Source organism: Anolis sagrei, chromosome 11 (assembly GCF_037176765.1).
Source record: "Anolis sagrei isolate rAnoSag1 chromosome 11, rAnoSag1.mat, whole genome shotgun sequence".
NCBI classification, from domain to species: Eukaryota; Metazoa; Chordata; class Lepidosauria; order Squamata; family Dactyloidae; genus Anolis; species Anolis sagrei.
The window spans coordinates 24,590,277-24,607,173 of NC_090031.1; the positions used below are offsets into that span (position 1 = coordinate 24,590,277).

General features: G+C 47.3%; 1 protein-coding gene across 2 annotated transcripts in view; it reads right to left on the reverse strand.

The window, feature by feature from the left end:
• Positions 1-16,897, reverse strand: part of CUX1 (cut like homeobox 1) — a 307,807-nt gene that overhangs the window by 2,470 nt on the left and 288,440 nt on the right. For both annotated transcript variants that reach the window (XM_060756991.2, XM_060756990.2), the window contains exons 15-22: positions 9,295-9,434; positions 7,551-7,617; positions 6,894-7,006; positions 6,524-6,640; positions 4,101-4,184; positions 3,916-3,972; positions 3,094-3,174; positions 1,125-1,189 (exon numbers count right to left, since the gene is read on the reverse strand). In XM_060756991.2, the coding sequence (XP_060612974.2) occupies positions 1,125-1,189; positions 3,094-3,174; positions 3,916-3,972; positions 4,101-4,184; positions 6,524-6,640; positions 6,894-7,006; positions 7,551-7,617; positions 9,295-9,434 (724 nt within the window). The remainder of the gene's footprint in view (positions 1-1,124; positions 1,190-3,093; positions 3,175-3,915; positions 3,973-4,100; positions 4,185-6,523; positions 6,641-6,893; positions 7,007-7,550; positions 7,618-9,294; positions 9,435-16,897) is intronic.

The following is a 16,897-nucleotide window of genomic DNA, read 5'->3' on the forward strand; positions in this document are numbered from 1 at the left end:
CAAATTTGGTCTCTCAAGTGTCTCATTGATCTAAATTGTTTGACATGTTCATTTTCTGTAACTTTTTCCGGCTTGTGATCCCACCAGTTCTTTGTCACAGGCAGATGGTCTTTGTGGCACAAGTTCCAATGAACCATCTGAGCAAGAGTGTTGTGCCTCTGCTTGGAGTCCATCTGCGCGATCTTCTTGCAGCAGCTCAGGATGTGATGAACACAGTAGATTGCCGTTTCTTAAGTAGATGGCTCAGGGCCCTTCCACACAGCCATATAACCCAGAATATCAAGGCAGAAAATCCCACAATAGCTGTTTTGAGCTGGGTTATCTGAGTCCACACTGCCATAGATAATGTGGGATTTTATTCAGCTGTGTGGAAGGGGCTTCCACTGAATGTGGTGAAGTGGTTAATGGGCCACAAGTGAAACAAGCACCAACTGTGCGGATCTGTAGCTTGGTCGCACGCCTCATTGTCCATTGTTGTTCAGCTATGCCTTACTGCTTCCTCGCTTTGTCTGCCAAGTCCAACCCATATCATGCTTTGCGTGAACTCCATGTTGTATTTTCCAGGCCGGTTTCTTCTGCTCTTCTCCATGCATTCACACATTCACACCTATATTCCAGTGTGTATGTGTCACAAACAAAGCGGGAAGGCTTTATTTTTCCTTAAGCATACTTTAGGGTACGTAACAAAATTCCAACTGACAGTTTATTTCCCTCACATCTCCTATCCCTCACACTGGCTCCTCCCCTTCATTGCTCCATTTCCATGGCAACCCTCTCCCTTGTTTGAACATATAAAGGCCAGGTCTATGTCATAGCCTAATTTCCTGGCTTCACACAAAACCGGGAAATAAGGTCATGACATCAACAAGGATTCGATGCTTAATATTATTACTACTAAGCAGAGGCTGGATGGTCATCTGTCAGGAAGGAAGTACAGGCTGTATCCAGGTGGAACTGACTGCTTTTTGAACAGAGGCTGGGTGGCCATCTGGTTTTGATTGTGCTTTTCCTGGAAGAACGAAGGCGGTTGGGCTGGGTGGCCGTTAGAGGGGTCTCTTCCAACTCGTTGATTTTATGTCAGTATTTTGATACTGAGAGTGGGAAAGACCCTTTCTGGCACTTACTTCTTGGCGCAGAAGGCAGCACAGTCTCGGCCGACGCTCTCGCTCCAAGCCGTTTTGTAGAGGACCTGGGAAAGGAAAGGAAAGGAAAGGTGGGTCCGCGAGTCCATTTGCGGTGCATCGACCACCTTTTGGGGGCCTCCGATCCCCGTAGATCAGTGGTTCTCAACCTTCCTCATGCCGTGACCCTTAATACAGTTCCTCATGTTGTGGTGACCCTTAACCATAACATTATTTTCCTTGTAATGTTGCTCCTGTTATGAATTGCAATGTCAATATCTGATATGCAGGTTGTATTGTCATTCATTGAACCAAATTTGGCACAAATGCCCGATAGGCCCAAATTTGAATACTGGTAGGGTTGCCGGGGGGGGGGGGGGGAGATTTTGTCATTTGGGAGTTGTAGTTGATGTGATTTATAGTTCACCTACAATCAAAGAGCATTCTGAACTCCACAAACGATGGAATTGAACCAAACTTGGCAGACAGAACTCCCATTACTAACAGAAAATACTGGAAGGATTTGATGGTCATTGAGTTTGGGAGCTGTAGTTCACCTACATCCAGAGAGCACTGTGGAATCAAACAATGATCGATCTGGACCAAACTTGGCATGAATGCTCAATATGGCCAAACGTGAACAGTGGTGGAGTTTGGTGAAAATAGATCTTGACATTTGGGAGCTATAGTTTATTTAAAAGTTTTGTATACCGACCTTCTCACCTCTCCTGAGGGACTCAGACCGGTTTCCAACCATAATATCACATACAATCAATAAAACATCATAATACATATTACAGTAAAACATTAAAACAGCAATTACAATCAATAACTACAATGGTCAGTCGTCACACTAAAATAGTTGCTCATCAAGCCCTATGAGGAGCGGCTTAAGGAGCTGGGCATGTTTAGCCTGAAGAAGAGAAGGCTGAGAGGGGATATGATAGCCATGTACAAATATGTGAGAGGAAGCCACAGGGAGGAGGGAGCAAGCTTGTTTTCTGCTTCCTTGGAGACTAGGACGCGGAACAATGGCTTCAAACTACAAGAGAGGAGATTCCATCAGAACATGAGGAAGAACTTCCTGACTGTGAGAGCCGTTCAGCAGTGGAACTCTCTGCCCCGGAGTGTGGTGGAGGATCCTTCTTTGGAAGCTTTTAAACAGAGGCTGGATGGCCACCTGTCAGGGGTGATTTGAATGCAATATTCCTGCTTCTTGGCAGAATGGGGTTGGACTGGAAGGCCCATGAGGTCTCTTCCAACTCTTTGATTCTATGATTTGATGATTCTATCATCCTCCATCCATATCTCAGGGTGTTGGCTCACTCGTCGAATGCCTGTCTCCATAACCAAGTCTTCACCTGTTTCCTAAATGTCAGGATAGACGGGGCGGTTCTGATCTCCAGTGGGAGAGAGTTCCAGATTCGAGGGGCCACCACCGAGAAGGCCCTGTCCCTCGTCCCCACCAGATGCGCTTGCGAGGCCGGTGGGACCGAGAGCAGGGCCTCTCCAGACGATCTTAATAATCTTGATGGTTCATAGGGGAGAATACGTTCGGAGAGGTAAACAGGGCCGGAGTCGTTTAGTTGCTGGGATTTACAGTTCACTTGCAATCAAAGAGCATTCTGAACCCCACCAATGATAGAATTGAGCCAAACTTACCACACAGAAGCCAGAAACAGAAAATACTGTGTTTTTAGGTGGTCTTTGGTGACCCATCTGACACCCCCCTTGCGACCCGCTCAGAGGTCCTGACGATGGTGAAAGCGGGAGGCAAGTGAGGGGGCTTTGCGTGAAGCCAGGCCTCGCGGGAAGGAGCCCTTGCCTGGCCTTGGGGCGGGGCCAACGGAGGCGGCCTCGCGACCCTTCCAAAATGGCCAGGCGACCCCCCTGGGGTCACAACCCCCAGGTTGAGAACCACTGCCATAGATCCCTATCCTTTCTTGTGTGTGCATATGCATGGGATACTCACCAGGAAAACGAGGCAGTGGAGGAAGAGGGTGTAGAAGAAGGCCACCGTCCGGGCCGTCTTGCTGGAGAGGATGAGCCTTCCCTGCAGAGAGAGACACACGGTTTTCGTTCCTGGGTTATACACGTCATTTCCTAATTGAGACTCAAATGAGCCATGGGTTTGGATTCTGGGAAAGGAGATTCCACCCAACGCCAAGAAGGACTTCAAGGAATCAATGAGTGTGTGTGTGTGTGTCAACTGTAAAATAAGATGCATGAAGCTGATTGGTCGGGAAATGTACGAAGTGATGGCTGAGCCTGGAACTTTTGGATACTGTTGCAGTTTTGTTCAGGCTCAAGCTATGCAAGTGCAGAGAAGAAGACAGAAGCAGAGAGAGAGAGAGAGAGACTGATTGAAAGAAGGTCTCTCATATGGATAAAGAAATACCATTTTAAATTAACTTTTTAACATTTTACCTCATACATTTGGCCCGCCCTCTGTGTCTGATTTTATATTGTTGATTTTATTTGTTATTGCATATTTTGTTATCATGTATTTTGTTATTATGTGTTTACTACGTTGTATTATTTTGGGCTTGGCGTCATGTTAGCTGCTCCGAGTTCCCCTTCGGGGAGATGATGGCGGATTATAAATAAAGTTGTCATTATTATTATTATTATTATTATTATTATTATTATTATCTCTCTGAAAGGCCATTTAGTGAGTTGTATATAAACCACAGTGTAAAGTTCCTGCAAGGCTAGACGTTGGGAGACGGGAGGGGAAACTTTCCCCCGTTTGTCTCCTCCTTCCAGCTCCTACCTTTCGGCTGCTTCGACTTACCATGCCAAGGGTGGCCTTGTCCCATGGGCTCAAGCTCAGGTATTTCCTCTGGCGCTCCTAAAATGAGAATGAGAAATCCGTATACAAACACACAGAGAGAACGCAATGGGGCAGGTACAACGGAGCCCCCCACCCCCACCCCTGAGAGTGTTTCCTCCCATCCCTCCTCCTTCTTCTCCTCCTACCTTCCGGCTGAAAGAGGTGAAGGGGTCCAGGCGCTCTTCGTACTGGGAAGAGTAGCGCATCTCCGTGTCGTCGCTTCCGCCGCCCTGGAAGAGTCCCAAAGAGGAAATGGAGGGTGTTCAACTCAGCAATGCTTTGCACAAGCGAGGTGGGCTCCCTCTTCCACTTTACTGCCCTTCTTTTCCTCCCTGTCCTATCCCCTTCCACTGTAACTTTCTTTCTTCCTTCCTTCCTTCCTTCCTTCCCCCTTTCCACTGTACCTTCCTCTGACTTTTCTTGCCTCCCTCCCTCCTTCCATGTACTATCTTGTTCCTTCCTTCATTCCTTCCTTCCTGCCTCTCTCCTTCTTCCACCATACCTTCCTCTATTCTTTCCTTCCTCTTCCTACTTTTCCCCTCCCTTTCCTACCTTCTACCATACCTTCCTGTTCTTCCTTCCTTCCTTCCTTCCTTCCTTCCCTCCCTCCCTCCCTCCCTCCCTCCCTGCTTCTTCCACCGTACCTTCCTCTGTTTCTTCCTTCCTCTTCCTACTTTTTCCCTCCCTCCCTTCCTATTCTTTCTTCTTTCCCTCTCCTTCTTCCACCATACCTTTCTCTGTTCCTTTCTTCCCCCTTTCCTTCCAGCCTTCTTTTCTTCCTTCCCTCCCCCTTTCCTTCCTTCTACGGTACCTCCCTCTGTTCCGTCTTTCTCTGTCTCCCTCCCTTGTTCTTCCACCATACCTTCCTCTGCTCCTTTCTTCCTCTTCCTACTTTTCCCTTCCCTTTCCTTCCTTCTACCATACCTCCCTATTCCTTTCTTCCTTCCCTCCCTCTCTCTCTCACTCCTTCTTCCACTGTACTTTTCTCTGTTCCTTTCTTCCTTCTCCCTTTCCTTCTAACCTTCTTTACTTCCTTCCCTCCCCCTTTCCTTCCTTCTATTGTACCTCCCTCTGTTCCTTTCTTCTGTCTCCTTCCCTCCTTCTTCCACCATTCCTTCCTCCTTCCTTCTTCCCCTCTTCCTACTTTTCCTCTCCCTTTCCTTCTTTCTACTGTACCTTCCTGTTCCTTCCTGCCTCCCTTCCTCCTTCTTCGACCGTGCATTCCTCTGTTTCATCCTTCCTCTTCCTACTTTTCCCTTCCCTTTCTTCTACCATACCTTCCTGTTTTTTTCTTCCTTCCTTCCTTCCCTCCCTCCTTCTTCCACCATAACTTTCTCTGTTCCTTTCTTCCTTCTCCCTTTCCTTCTAACCTTCTTTACTTCCTTCCCTCCCCCTTTCCTTCCTTCTATTGTATCTCCCTCTGTTCCTTTCTTCTCTGTCTCCTTCCCTCCTTCTTCCACCATTCCTTCCTCTGTTCCTCCTTCCTTCTTCCCCGCTTCCTACTTTTCCTCTCTCTCTTTCTACTGTACCTTCCTGCCTCCCTTCCTCCTTCTTCGACCGTGCCTTCCTCTGTTCCGTCCTTCCTTTTCCTATTTTCCCCTACCCTTCCTTCTACCATACCTTCAGGTTTTTTCTTCCTTCCTTACCCCCTCCTTCTTCCACCATAACTTTCTTTGTTCCTTTCTTCCTTCTCCCTTTCCTTCTAGCCTTCTTTACTTCCTTCCTCCCTTTCCTCCTTCTACTGTACCTCCCTCTGTTCCTTCCTTCTCTGTCTCCTTCCATCCTTCTTCCACCATGCCTTCCTCTGTTCCTTCTTCCTATTTTCCTCTCCGTTTCCTTCTTTCTACTATACCTTCCTGTTCCTTCCTTCCTGCCTCCCTCCCTCCCTTCCTTCTTCCACTATACCTTCCTCTTCCTACCTTTCCCCTCCCTCCCTTCTACCATACCTTCCTGTTCTTTCTTCTTTCCCTCCCTCCTTCTTCCACCATAGCTTTCTCTGTTCCTTTCTTCCTTTCTCCTTTCCTTCCAGCCTTCTTTTCTTCCTTCCCTCCCCCTTTCCTTCCTTATACTGTACCTCCCTCTGTTTCTTCTTTCTGTCTCCCTCCCTCCTTCTTCCACCACCATACCTTCCTCTATTATTTCCTTTCTTCCCTTCCCTTCCTTCCACTGTACCTTCCTGTACCTTCCTGCCTCCCTCTCTTCCCTTCTTCTTCCACCTTACCTTCCTCTGTTCCTTCCTTCCTCTTCCTACTTTTCCCTGCCTTTCCTTCCTTCCTTCTACCATACCTTCCTGTTCCTTCTTTCCTTCCCTCCCTCCTTTTTCCACTAGCATACCTTCCTCTATTACTTCCTTTCTTCCCTTCCCATCCCTTCCTTCCACTGTAACTTCCTGTATCTTCCTGCCTCCCTCTCTTCTCTTCTTCTTCCACCTTACCTTCCTCTGTCCCTTCCTTCCTCTTTCTACTTTCCCCCTCCCTTTCCTTCCTTCTACCACACCTTCCTTTCTTCCTTCCTCCTTTCCTTCCAGCCTTCTTTTCTTCCCTCCTTCCCTCCCTTGGCCCGGACTCACCCGCCCGGGATAGCTTTGCAGGAATTTGATTTTCTCATAGAGCTTGATGTTGTCAGCTCGCAGGCTGTCCAGCTCGCTCTGCAAGGCTTGCATGGTGTGCTGCATCAAGCGGTTCTCCTACCGGGAAGCCAAAAGTCAGTTTTACCCCCCACAATTCCCAACAGCCTACTGGATGGAAGTTGTAGTCCAAAATACCTGGGAGGGCCGAAGTTGGCCCATGCCTGAGTTATATTGTGACTTAATGGCTTGTTTGACCCCCAAACAGGGACACTGTTTTACTGGCTTCTGTATCTGAGACCCCTAGACTTGGGTGACAACTGGCAGTGATTAAGCTCGATCGGGGATCACCGCAATATTCGGGGCGACTCACCGCTTCCAGTTCGTGGTTCCGGGCTCGAAAGCGCTCTCGTTGGCTGGAGATGATGGAGAGGAGGGAGTCCACCTGGCCCTCCGGGAGCGGGCCGCTCGGCACCAAAGGGGAGCCTGCAGAACCACAGGGTGAGAAGAGACCCCAAAAGAAGGTCATCCAGAGCAACCCCCTTCTGCCTGGAAGGAGGACACCATTCAAGCCCTCCTGACAGAAGCTCACTCGGCCTTGGAGGAGCGTATTCTCCCTGATGCACCTGCTCTTATTATATATGTATATATGTGTGTGTGTGTATGTGTGTGTATACTACTTCACTACTTCACACACACACACACACACACACAAAGACATATACACTAGGGCTATGCAAGTTTTGTTAGTCCTTATAAGTCAGATCAAATTTGTTAAATTCGTACTTACGACGTGATATCCAGTGCATGCACCAAACACTTAAGAATTGAAACTCAAATACTTTTTCGTTTGCCTTTTGTAAACCTCAAAAACCTCCCAAAATCAGTTTCATGTTCATTGAAAGGAAGGAAAGCAAAGCCAAAAAGGCTGCCTTTCCTCTTTAAATGAATGGCCATGAAGAGAGGGAAGCAGCACATACACATAAACATACCCCCCCCCAATACTTCCTAGGGGACCCGAGAGGCTTACCATAGAAAAGCGCAGTCGCTTCTTTGATGGGCTGCGGAATGTTCTCCAGGTTCTGGATGGCGGCGCCCTTTGGGAAGGAAGCAGGCGGAAGAGGATGCGGATCGGTGTGCATTTTGCAAACGGAGCAATGGGGAAAAGTGGGCAGGCAAAGGATGTGGCAAGCAAGGAGGCGAATGCTTTCCCTTTTCTCCTTCCAATATACCCACAAGGTCTCTGTAGTGAAATTGCTACTCTAGTTTTGGTGTATAGCTCTATGTTTACATATGGCAGATAGGGAAGAAATGGTACAGACAGGGTAGCAACAGCAGAGATAGGATTCATTTGCATATGTGAAGCCGATTGGTCATATGCAGATTAGCGTAGGCCCAGGATTTGAAAAGGTGGTTAGGCCCAAAATGACAGTTGGAGAAAGAGAGCTGAACATTCCAAAGGGGTGGAGCCAAGGTTCTAAAAGAGGCAGTTAGAGTGAGAGAGTTTGAAAATGACAGGAATCTGTGTGTGAAGAGACTTGGTTTTTGAGAGCCTGCTAGTTATGAAGATGTGTTAAAGACTTCTGATATAGAGAAGCAGTTAGTTAAATAGAGCTCGAGTTTTAAGGAACATAAAGAAGGCTAGTGTTGCCTGAGTCAGAATATAATTCAGCCAAGAGTGTGTAAAGCAAGTAACATGTTTGTGAATGTGAAACATTGAAAGTTTATTCAGAAAAGAAAACCAAGTAAATGATACTGACTGTAAGTCTCAAGATTGCAACAAAACACAAATGTAACCACAAGCGTTGGAGCCAGAAGTTATAAATAAACTGTGTTACTTCGTTATATACAAGAGTGTTTCATTGCCTGTGACATAAAGAACAAAGATTTAACAGCACACAGAAAGTCCCAGCCAATATAAAAGAAGAAACTGAATCAGTATAAGGCAGCAAAGAGGTTTTTCATAAGGAAATAGTCTCTCTCCTTCGCCACAGTCTCCATCTCTCCCCTTCCCTCAGCTGTCTCTTCTACAAGCGAAATGTCCCTGGCTCCTTAAGGGATTAATAATTTCCAGCCCTTTGACCATGAAGTAGGACCTTCCCTTGATCTGGACACTATCCTTCTATGGATGCAGCATAGGATTGCATTGGCTTTGTTCGCTGCCACACCACACTCTTGGCTCACGTTCAGCTTGAGATCCATGATTTTATTTATTTATTTATTGAATTTGTTTATAATATTGATATTTTTCCCTTCTCACCCCGAAGAGGACTCAGGGCGGATCACAGAACACATACACGGCAACCATTCAATGCCGTTAGACATACAGGAATCTGACAAGAGGTATGTATCTCGGCATTTTTGGCGTCCTGGAGGTTATGCTCAACTCCAGCCACAGGGGGGTGCTGTCACTCCATCCTCTATGACGACAAGCCTTTTTGATCACAGACTTTCCTTCCTGTTCTTTGATTGGCGGCTTTTTATGGTGCCATAGAATACCTCCCCAATTTCTCTACTCACAGCTGTTTTCGAACTGCTTAGGTGGACAGTGAGCTAGGCTGAAGATCGGATGCTCACACCAACCTGGGCTCAAACTGCCAACCTTTTCGTTGGGAAAGATCTATTGCTACTGGTGATTGACCAGCTGTGCTGAAGCCCGGCCCGATTAACACTCCTAGATCCCTTTCAGATGGACTATATATTAATGACTTTCCTAGGGTGCAGCATAGGATTGCATTGGCCTCTTCCGCTGCCGCATCACCCTCTCGGCTCACCTCTGCGTCCGGACGCTGCTGTGTTGGAGACAAAGCCTGGATGGTGCTCAGGTCTTGCTCCAGCTTCGCAACCAGTTCCTTCTGGGCAGCGGCCGAGGAGACGGCTTCGGAGAACTGGGCCTGCAAGTCGGAGCAACGGCCTGCGGAGCGGAAGGAGGGAGAGAAGACAGGAGGCGGGATGAGAAGAGAGGTCCCCTCAACTGTCCTTTTGCTTCAGAGAACCATCACAGCAGATGACCTGGCAACGCCTGTCTTTGTGTCTCCCCCACTTTTGCCCCGCTTCTCTGCAACGAACCCCTGCAAAAATGGCTTGGATATTATAAAGAGGTCGGCTGTCTTTTCAATATGATCTTTTTCCCTCCACTGCAGACATCCCAGTATTCCTTACTCTCTCCATATCACACAATTTTTGTTACATGATATCACACAATTGTTACATGATATCATGTGATTTAGGATACATGATATCACACAATTTTTGTTATCACACAATTGTTATATGATATCACGTGATTCTGGATACATATCACATGATTTTTTTACATGATATCACACAATTGTTACATGATACCACAATTTTTGTTACACGATATCATGCAATTTTTGTTACATGATATCATGCAATTTTTGTTACATGATATCACAATTTTTGTTACATGATATCATGCAATTTTTGTTACATGATATCACATGCTTTTTGTTACATATCACACAATTGTTACATGATATAATATGATTTTGTTACATATCACACAATTTTTGTTACATGATATCACACAATTTTTGTTACATAACATGTGATTTTGGATACACGATATCACACAATTTTTGTTGCATGATGCCACACAATTGTTACATGATATCACACAATTTTTGTTACATGATATCACACAATTGTTATATGATACGACACGATTTTTGTTACATGATATCACATGATTTTTGTGGCATGATATCACAGAATTGTTACATGATGTGATGCCATTTTTGTTACATGATATCACACAATTTTTGTGGCATGATATCACACAATTTTTGTTACATGAAATCACACAATTGTTACATGATACCACACAATTTTTGTTACATGATATCACACAATTGTTATATGATACGACACGATTTTTGTTACATGATATCACACGATTTTTGTGGCATGATATCACACAATTGTTACATGATGTGATGCAATTTTTGTTACATGATATCGCACAATTTTTGTGGCATGATATCACACGATTTTTGTTACACGATATCACACAATTGTTACATGATATCACACAATTTTTGTTACATGATATCACACAATTTTTGTTACATGATATCACACAATTTTTGTGGCATGATATCACACAATTGTTATATGATGTGACACAATTTTTTGTTACATGATATCGCATAATTTTTGTGGAATGATATCACACAATTTTTTGTTACATGATATCACACAATTGTTACATGATATCACACAGTTTTTGTTACATGATATCACACAATTGTAACATGATGTGACACATTTTTTTGTGTCACATCATGTTACAATTGTGTGATATCATGTAACAAAAAATCATGTGATATCATTCCACAAAACAATTTTTTGTTACATGATATCGCATAATTTTTGTTACATGATATCACGCGATTTTTTGTTACATGATATCACACAATTGTTACAAGATCTCACATGATTTTTGTTCCTGGGTTACACTTATCATTTCCAAGATCTCATCACTGAGTCTCAACCCATTTGGCCTAGTTTGTGCCACAACGATGACTGTTTCTGGAGCAGAACAACAACTCCTTTCAGAGGAAGGACCACGCAATAAAAGAGGAAATGACACTTTCAATCCAGTGTCCGTTCTCCAGAAGCAGAGGCCGAGTGGCCATCTGTCGGGAGGGATCACTTGGACTGGGTGGCCTTTGGGATCTGTTCCAACTCTCTATGAAGAGTTGGTTCTTCTTCTCAAACCTGGCCACGTCTAACCACCAGAGGGCGCCAATTGACAATTGATACATCCAGCATATGGAACCAAATCTGAAATATTTTCCTGTTCCTGGTTTGAAAGTGTTATTTCCTGTTTCCTTGTGCGGTCCTGACTGGGAAAGTTGCCATTCTCCTCCAGAAACTTCATTTTTGTGGCTGCCACAAACTGGGCTGAATGGGTCGAGACTCATTGAGATGCATTGAGAAACTATTGCAAAATGTGTTCCCTCGCTACTTTGTGGTTCGCTTTCCGCGGACTCGCTGTTTCGCGTTTTTTTTTTATTTAAAAAAACGAATTTAGATCATTACTTGAAAAGAGTAAACCGCAGTTAAAGAAGAACCAATAGGAAAGCAGTATTCAACAACATACTGAAAAAGACATTAAAGAGCTTCAAAGACTAGATGGAAGTAGGTTGTCAATGCCCGCAAAAACAGTGTTTTTGCAGTTTAATAAACTTTTCCTGTGTTGTTATCATAGAACCAATTAGGAAATGGCATTTATAATCTAGGAACAAAAATCACATTACATAGCATAATCTATATATACATAATAAAAGTCAGTGTTTGTATGTATGTATGTATGTATGTATGCGGTGGGAGGTGTATGTGGCAGCTTTCTGATTGCCACTTTCACAGGCCACTGTGACCAACATGGGTGACGCACCAGGACCAAACTTGGCACACATAACCCCCATGACCCCCTCTACGTCCTGGTGAAGACTGGCGGAGGTGGACCACGGATTTTGGGATTTGTAGTACTTTCAAACGGTTTGGTTTCCACGGATCACTGTGGCCCCCAACAAACACCAATAAAGACCAAACTTGGCACACAGAGCCCCCATGACCCACTCTACATTCTGGTCAGGTTTGGGGGAGAACAGACTATGGATGATGGGACTTGCAGTACCTTAACTCACTTTCTGAGACCACTGTGACCCTCATCCAATGACTGATCAAGACCAAACTTGGCACACAGGGCCCCCATGACCCACTCTACATCCAGGTGCTGATTGGAGGAGGATGGACCATGCACGATAGGATTCGTAGTACCTTCACCTTTGCCACACAATGCCTTTCTCAAATAACCCGGGCAGCGCCGGGTCCTCAAGCTAGTATATTATAATTGTAAAAAAGTTATTAATATTAAAATAGATTATTTGTATTATATAATATATTATTTTACAATTATAATATATTGTACAATAAAAATAATAACTAAAATTAATTACATTAATTAATTAACATGCCTGAGCCTCAAGCGTAAGTGATGAATCCAAGAGGACTCCCAAGCTGCGGACCTGTGACTTCAGGGGGAGTGTAACCCTGTCCAGCACAGGTTTCCCCGATCTGGTTTACGATTGACCAGGAGGACCTCTTGTCTTGTCGGGATTGATCTTCAGCTTGTTCTTCCTCATCCAGATAGCCACAGCGGCCAGGCACTCGTCCAGCACTTGAGGGGCCTCCTTGGAATTGGCTATAGAGTTGTGAGTAGTAGAGTTGTGTGTCATCTGCATAGAGATGGCACCCAACTCCAAAACTCCGGATGACCTCTCCCAGCGGTTTCATGTAGATGTTAAAAAGCATGGGAGACAAGATAGAGCCTTGCGGGACCCCACAGGTCAAAGGCCAGGGGTCCGAGCAGGCATCTCCCAGCTTCACCATCTGGGATCGACCCTCCAGGAAGGACCGAAGCCATGACAAAACCGTGCCCCCAAGACCCATCCCAGAGAGTCGTCCCAGAAGGATACCATGATTGATGGTATCGAAAGCCGCTGAGATGTCCAAGAGAACCAACAGAGTCACACTCCCCCTGTCCAGCTCTCTATGGAGGTCATCCACCAAGGCGACCAAGGCCGTCTCGGTGCCATGGCCAGGCCTGAAACCAGACTGTGGCTGATCTAGGTAGTTGTTGTCATCTAGAAAACCCTGGAGCTGGGAGGCGACCACCCGCTCCAGCACCTTACCCAAGAAAGGGAGGTTGGAGATTGGTCTGAAGTTGTTCAGCACCGTGGAGTCAAGGGAGACGTTTTTGAGGAGTGGGCGAACCACCGCCTGTTTCAGTTGGGATGGAAAAAAACCCCTGCTCCAGTGATGCATTAATGATCAACACAAACCAATCTACCAACTCCTCCCTGGCTGATTTAATTAGCCAAGACGGGCAAGGGTCTAGAGCCAACGTGGTCACCCTCACAGCACCAAGGACCTCCTCCACGGTCTCAGGAAGAACAAGCCTAAACGAATCCCACAAAGTTGGACAAGCAGATGCCTGAATCACCTCTCCTGGAACTGTGGTGAAATTGGAGTCCAGCTCAAGACGTATATGGGCAACTTTGTCTGCAAAATGATGTGCGAACTCGCGACACCAAGTTGCTGGGTCATCGAAGGTCTCCTCCACCACAGGTGGGTGAAGGAGTTCCTCGACAACCCGAAACAACTCCAACGATCTATTTGCTGCAGACGCTATATGGGTAGTCGTGAAAGACTCCCTGGCTACCCGTATAGCCACGGTATACGCCTTAAGAGAGGCTTTAGCCCGTGCTTGATCAGACACGCCTCGAGATTTCCTCCATTGCGCTCTAGCCCCCTTCTCGTGTGTTTCATCGCGGTCAACTCCTCGGTGAACCAGGGAGATGGCCTGTCTCGACGCAACGAGATGGGGCGTTTGGGAGCGATCGTATCTATCGCCCTGGTCATCGCCCTGTTATAGAGATCAACCAAGGCGTCGACAGGATCGCCAGGCTCCATGACAGGTAGAACCCCAAGATTCCTCAGGAAACCATCCGGATCCATCAGTCTCCTGCGGCGGACCATCTGCAACCCTTAACCTGCGGAGGTTAAGGGTTGCAGGAAGTCTAAAACTGATCAGATAGTGATCAGACCATGACAAAGGAAGGATGTTTTGTTCTTCCACTCTGATCATTTCGGTATCCGCCACAAAAACTAGGTCGAGTGTATGCCCAGCCTGATGAGTGGGTCCAGATATAACTTGTGATAGCCCCATGGTTGCCATGGCGGCCATGAAGTCCTGAGCTGCTCCAGTCAAAGGGGTCTCAGCATGGATGTTAAAGTCTCCCAACACCAAGAGGCGCTGGGAGGCCAAGGCCAAATTGGAGACCACTTCTGCTAGCTTAGGCAGGGAAACTGCCGGGTCGCGGGGTGGGCGGTACACCAGCAGAAGCCCCAAGTTGTCACGGTTTCCCACCCTCAGGTGGACACACTCGAACCCAGATGATTGTGGAACCGAGCATCTGACCACGGCGATGGATTGCCGATAGACTACTGCGACCCCACCTCCCCGCCCCCCCCCCCCCCCCGGCCTGGCCTGCTGATGCACTCCAAAACCTGGTGGGCATAGCTGAGTTAGATTTACTCCCCCCCAGCTCGTCCAACCAGGTCTCGGTGATGCAAGCCAGATCCACCCTCTCATCCAGAATTAATCAGCAGAACCTTATGACCAAGGGGTCTGTCATGGAGCCTACCACTTCCTACCTTCTCCAGGGTCGCAAGACCTCCGTTGCGCTTCTCCCTGGGACGTTGGTGACCCGCAAATCTCCTCCCCCACACAACCTGGATGGTGCCCCCCTCCTCCGAGACCTCCTCCTTCCCTACGTAGTTGGAATCTGTGGCTAGTCAACTTTCTGTGGAAGAAAGGCTAGAGTATAGTTTCCCTTGGATCTCATGTAGGGAGGCTTCTGATGTCAAGCTGGAAAGAGAGGCATCGAGTGAACTGAGAGGGCTGAAAAGAGGGAGTGTTCTTGGACAGGAAAGTGTGCCCAATTGTGTAGGGGCAACTGGGGCAGATGGAGTTTCAAACTGATACAGTTCTGGAGGGGAGGCCCTAACTGGGGAGCTATCTGTGGATGTATTAGCTTTGACGTTTGTTAGGTGTAGGTACTGGGATTTATAGTTCACTTGCACCTCACCAATGATGGTCCTGGACCTCATTTGGCACACAGAACCCTCATGGCCAATGAAGGTACTAGATGGATTTGAGGGGACCGACCCATCATGGTGAGAGTTGCAATTCATCCTGCAGCCAGAGAGCACACCGAAGCCCACCCATGATGTTAAATAGTGATTGAGTTTCAGGGGATTAACCTGGCATGATGGGAGTTGTAGTCCACCCACAACCTTATGCATTTTGTAAGGAAAGGAAGGTGGGGAGAGAGGAAATGAGGGAAGCAAGGGAGGGAGGGAAGCAAGGGAGAGAGGAAAGCGATGGAAGAAGGGAGAATGAGTGAGAGGGAATAAAGGGAGGGGAGAGAGGGAGGGAGGGATTGTTAGAGGGAAGTGATGGATGAAGGGAGGGAAGGAAGGGAGAGAGGGAAGGGAGAAGGAAGGAATTAAAGAGGGAGGGAGGGACCAATGCTGCCTATCCCTCTGGTGCAATTTTGGAATCCTCCTTATTGGAGAGGGAAGGATGGAGGAACGGATGATGGGAAGGGATAGAAGGGAGGGAGAGAGGGAGGGATGGACAGAAGGGAGAGGGAAGGATGGGTGGGATTGATGGAGGGAAGTGATGGAGGAAGGGAGAGTAAGGAAAGGGAGAGGAAGGGAGTGAAGGAAGGACTGGAGGGAGGAAGGATGAAAGGAAGGAAGGGAGGAAAGGAAGGGAGAGAGAAGGATGGGAGGGGTAGATGGAGGAAAGGAGGGGAGTAAGGGAAGGGAGAGGAAGGGAGCGAAGGGTGAAAGGAAAGAAGGTGGGAGATGAGGGAAAGAGAGAAGGGATGAAGGAAGGTGGGGAGATGGAGGGAGAGGGAAGGAGTGAAGGGAGAGAGGGAGGAAGGGAGAGAGGCAGGGAGGGAATGAAGGGAGGAAGGGAAGGGAGATGGAGGAAGGGATCGAAGAGATGGAGGGAGGGAAGGGATCAAGGAGGGAGGGATGGAAGGGAGAGATGAAAGGATGGATGGAAGGGAGAGATGGAGATGTGAGGGCGGGAATGGAGGAAGGGATGGAAGAGTTGGAGGGAGGGATCGAGGAGGGAGTGGAGGAAGGGAGGGAAGGAAGGGATGGAGGGAGGGAGAGATCGAGGAAGGGAAGGAAGGCAGGAGAGATCGAGGAAGGGAAGGAAGGCAGGAGAGATGGAGGGAGGGAAGGAATGGAATGAAAGGAAGGGATTGATGGAGGGATGTGTTGGAGGAAGGAATGGAAGATACGGAGGGAGGGAAGGAAGGGATGGAGAGAGAGAGGGAAGGGATGGAAGATATGGAGGGAAGGAAGGGATGGAGGGAAGGAAGGGATGGAGAGAGGGATGGAGAGGGAAGGGATGAAGGTGGGAGAGGTGGAGGGAGAGAGGGAAGGGTTGGAAGAAAGGAAGGAAGGGATGGATTGATGGAGGGATGTGTTGGAGGAAGGGAGGGATGGAAGATACGGAGGGAGGGAAGGAAGGGATGGAGGGAGGGATGGAGAGAGAGGGGGAAGGGATGAAGGGGGAGAGGTGCAGGGAGAGGAAAGGGATGGAAGAAAGGGAGGGATGGATTGATGGAGGGATGTGCTGGAAGAAGGGAGGGATGGAAGATACGGAGAGAGGGAAGGAAGGGATGGATGGAGAGAGGGAAGGGATGAAGGTGGGAGAGGTGCAGGGAGAGAGGAAGGGGATGGAAGAAAGGAAGGGAGGGA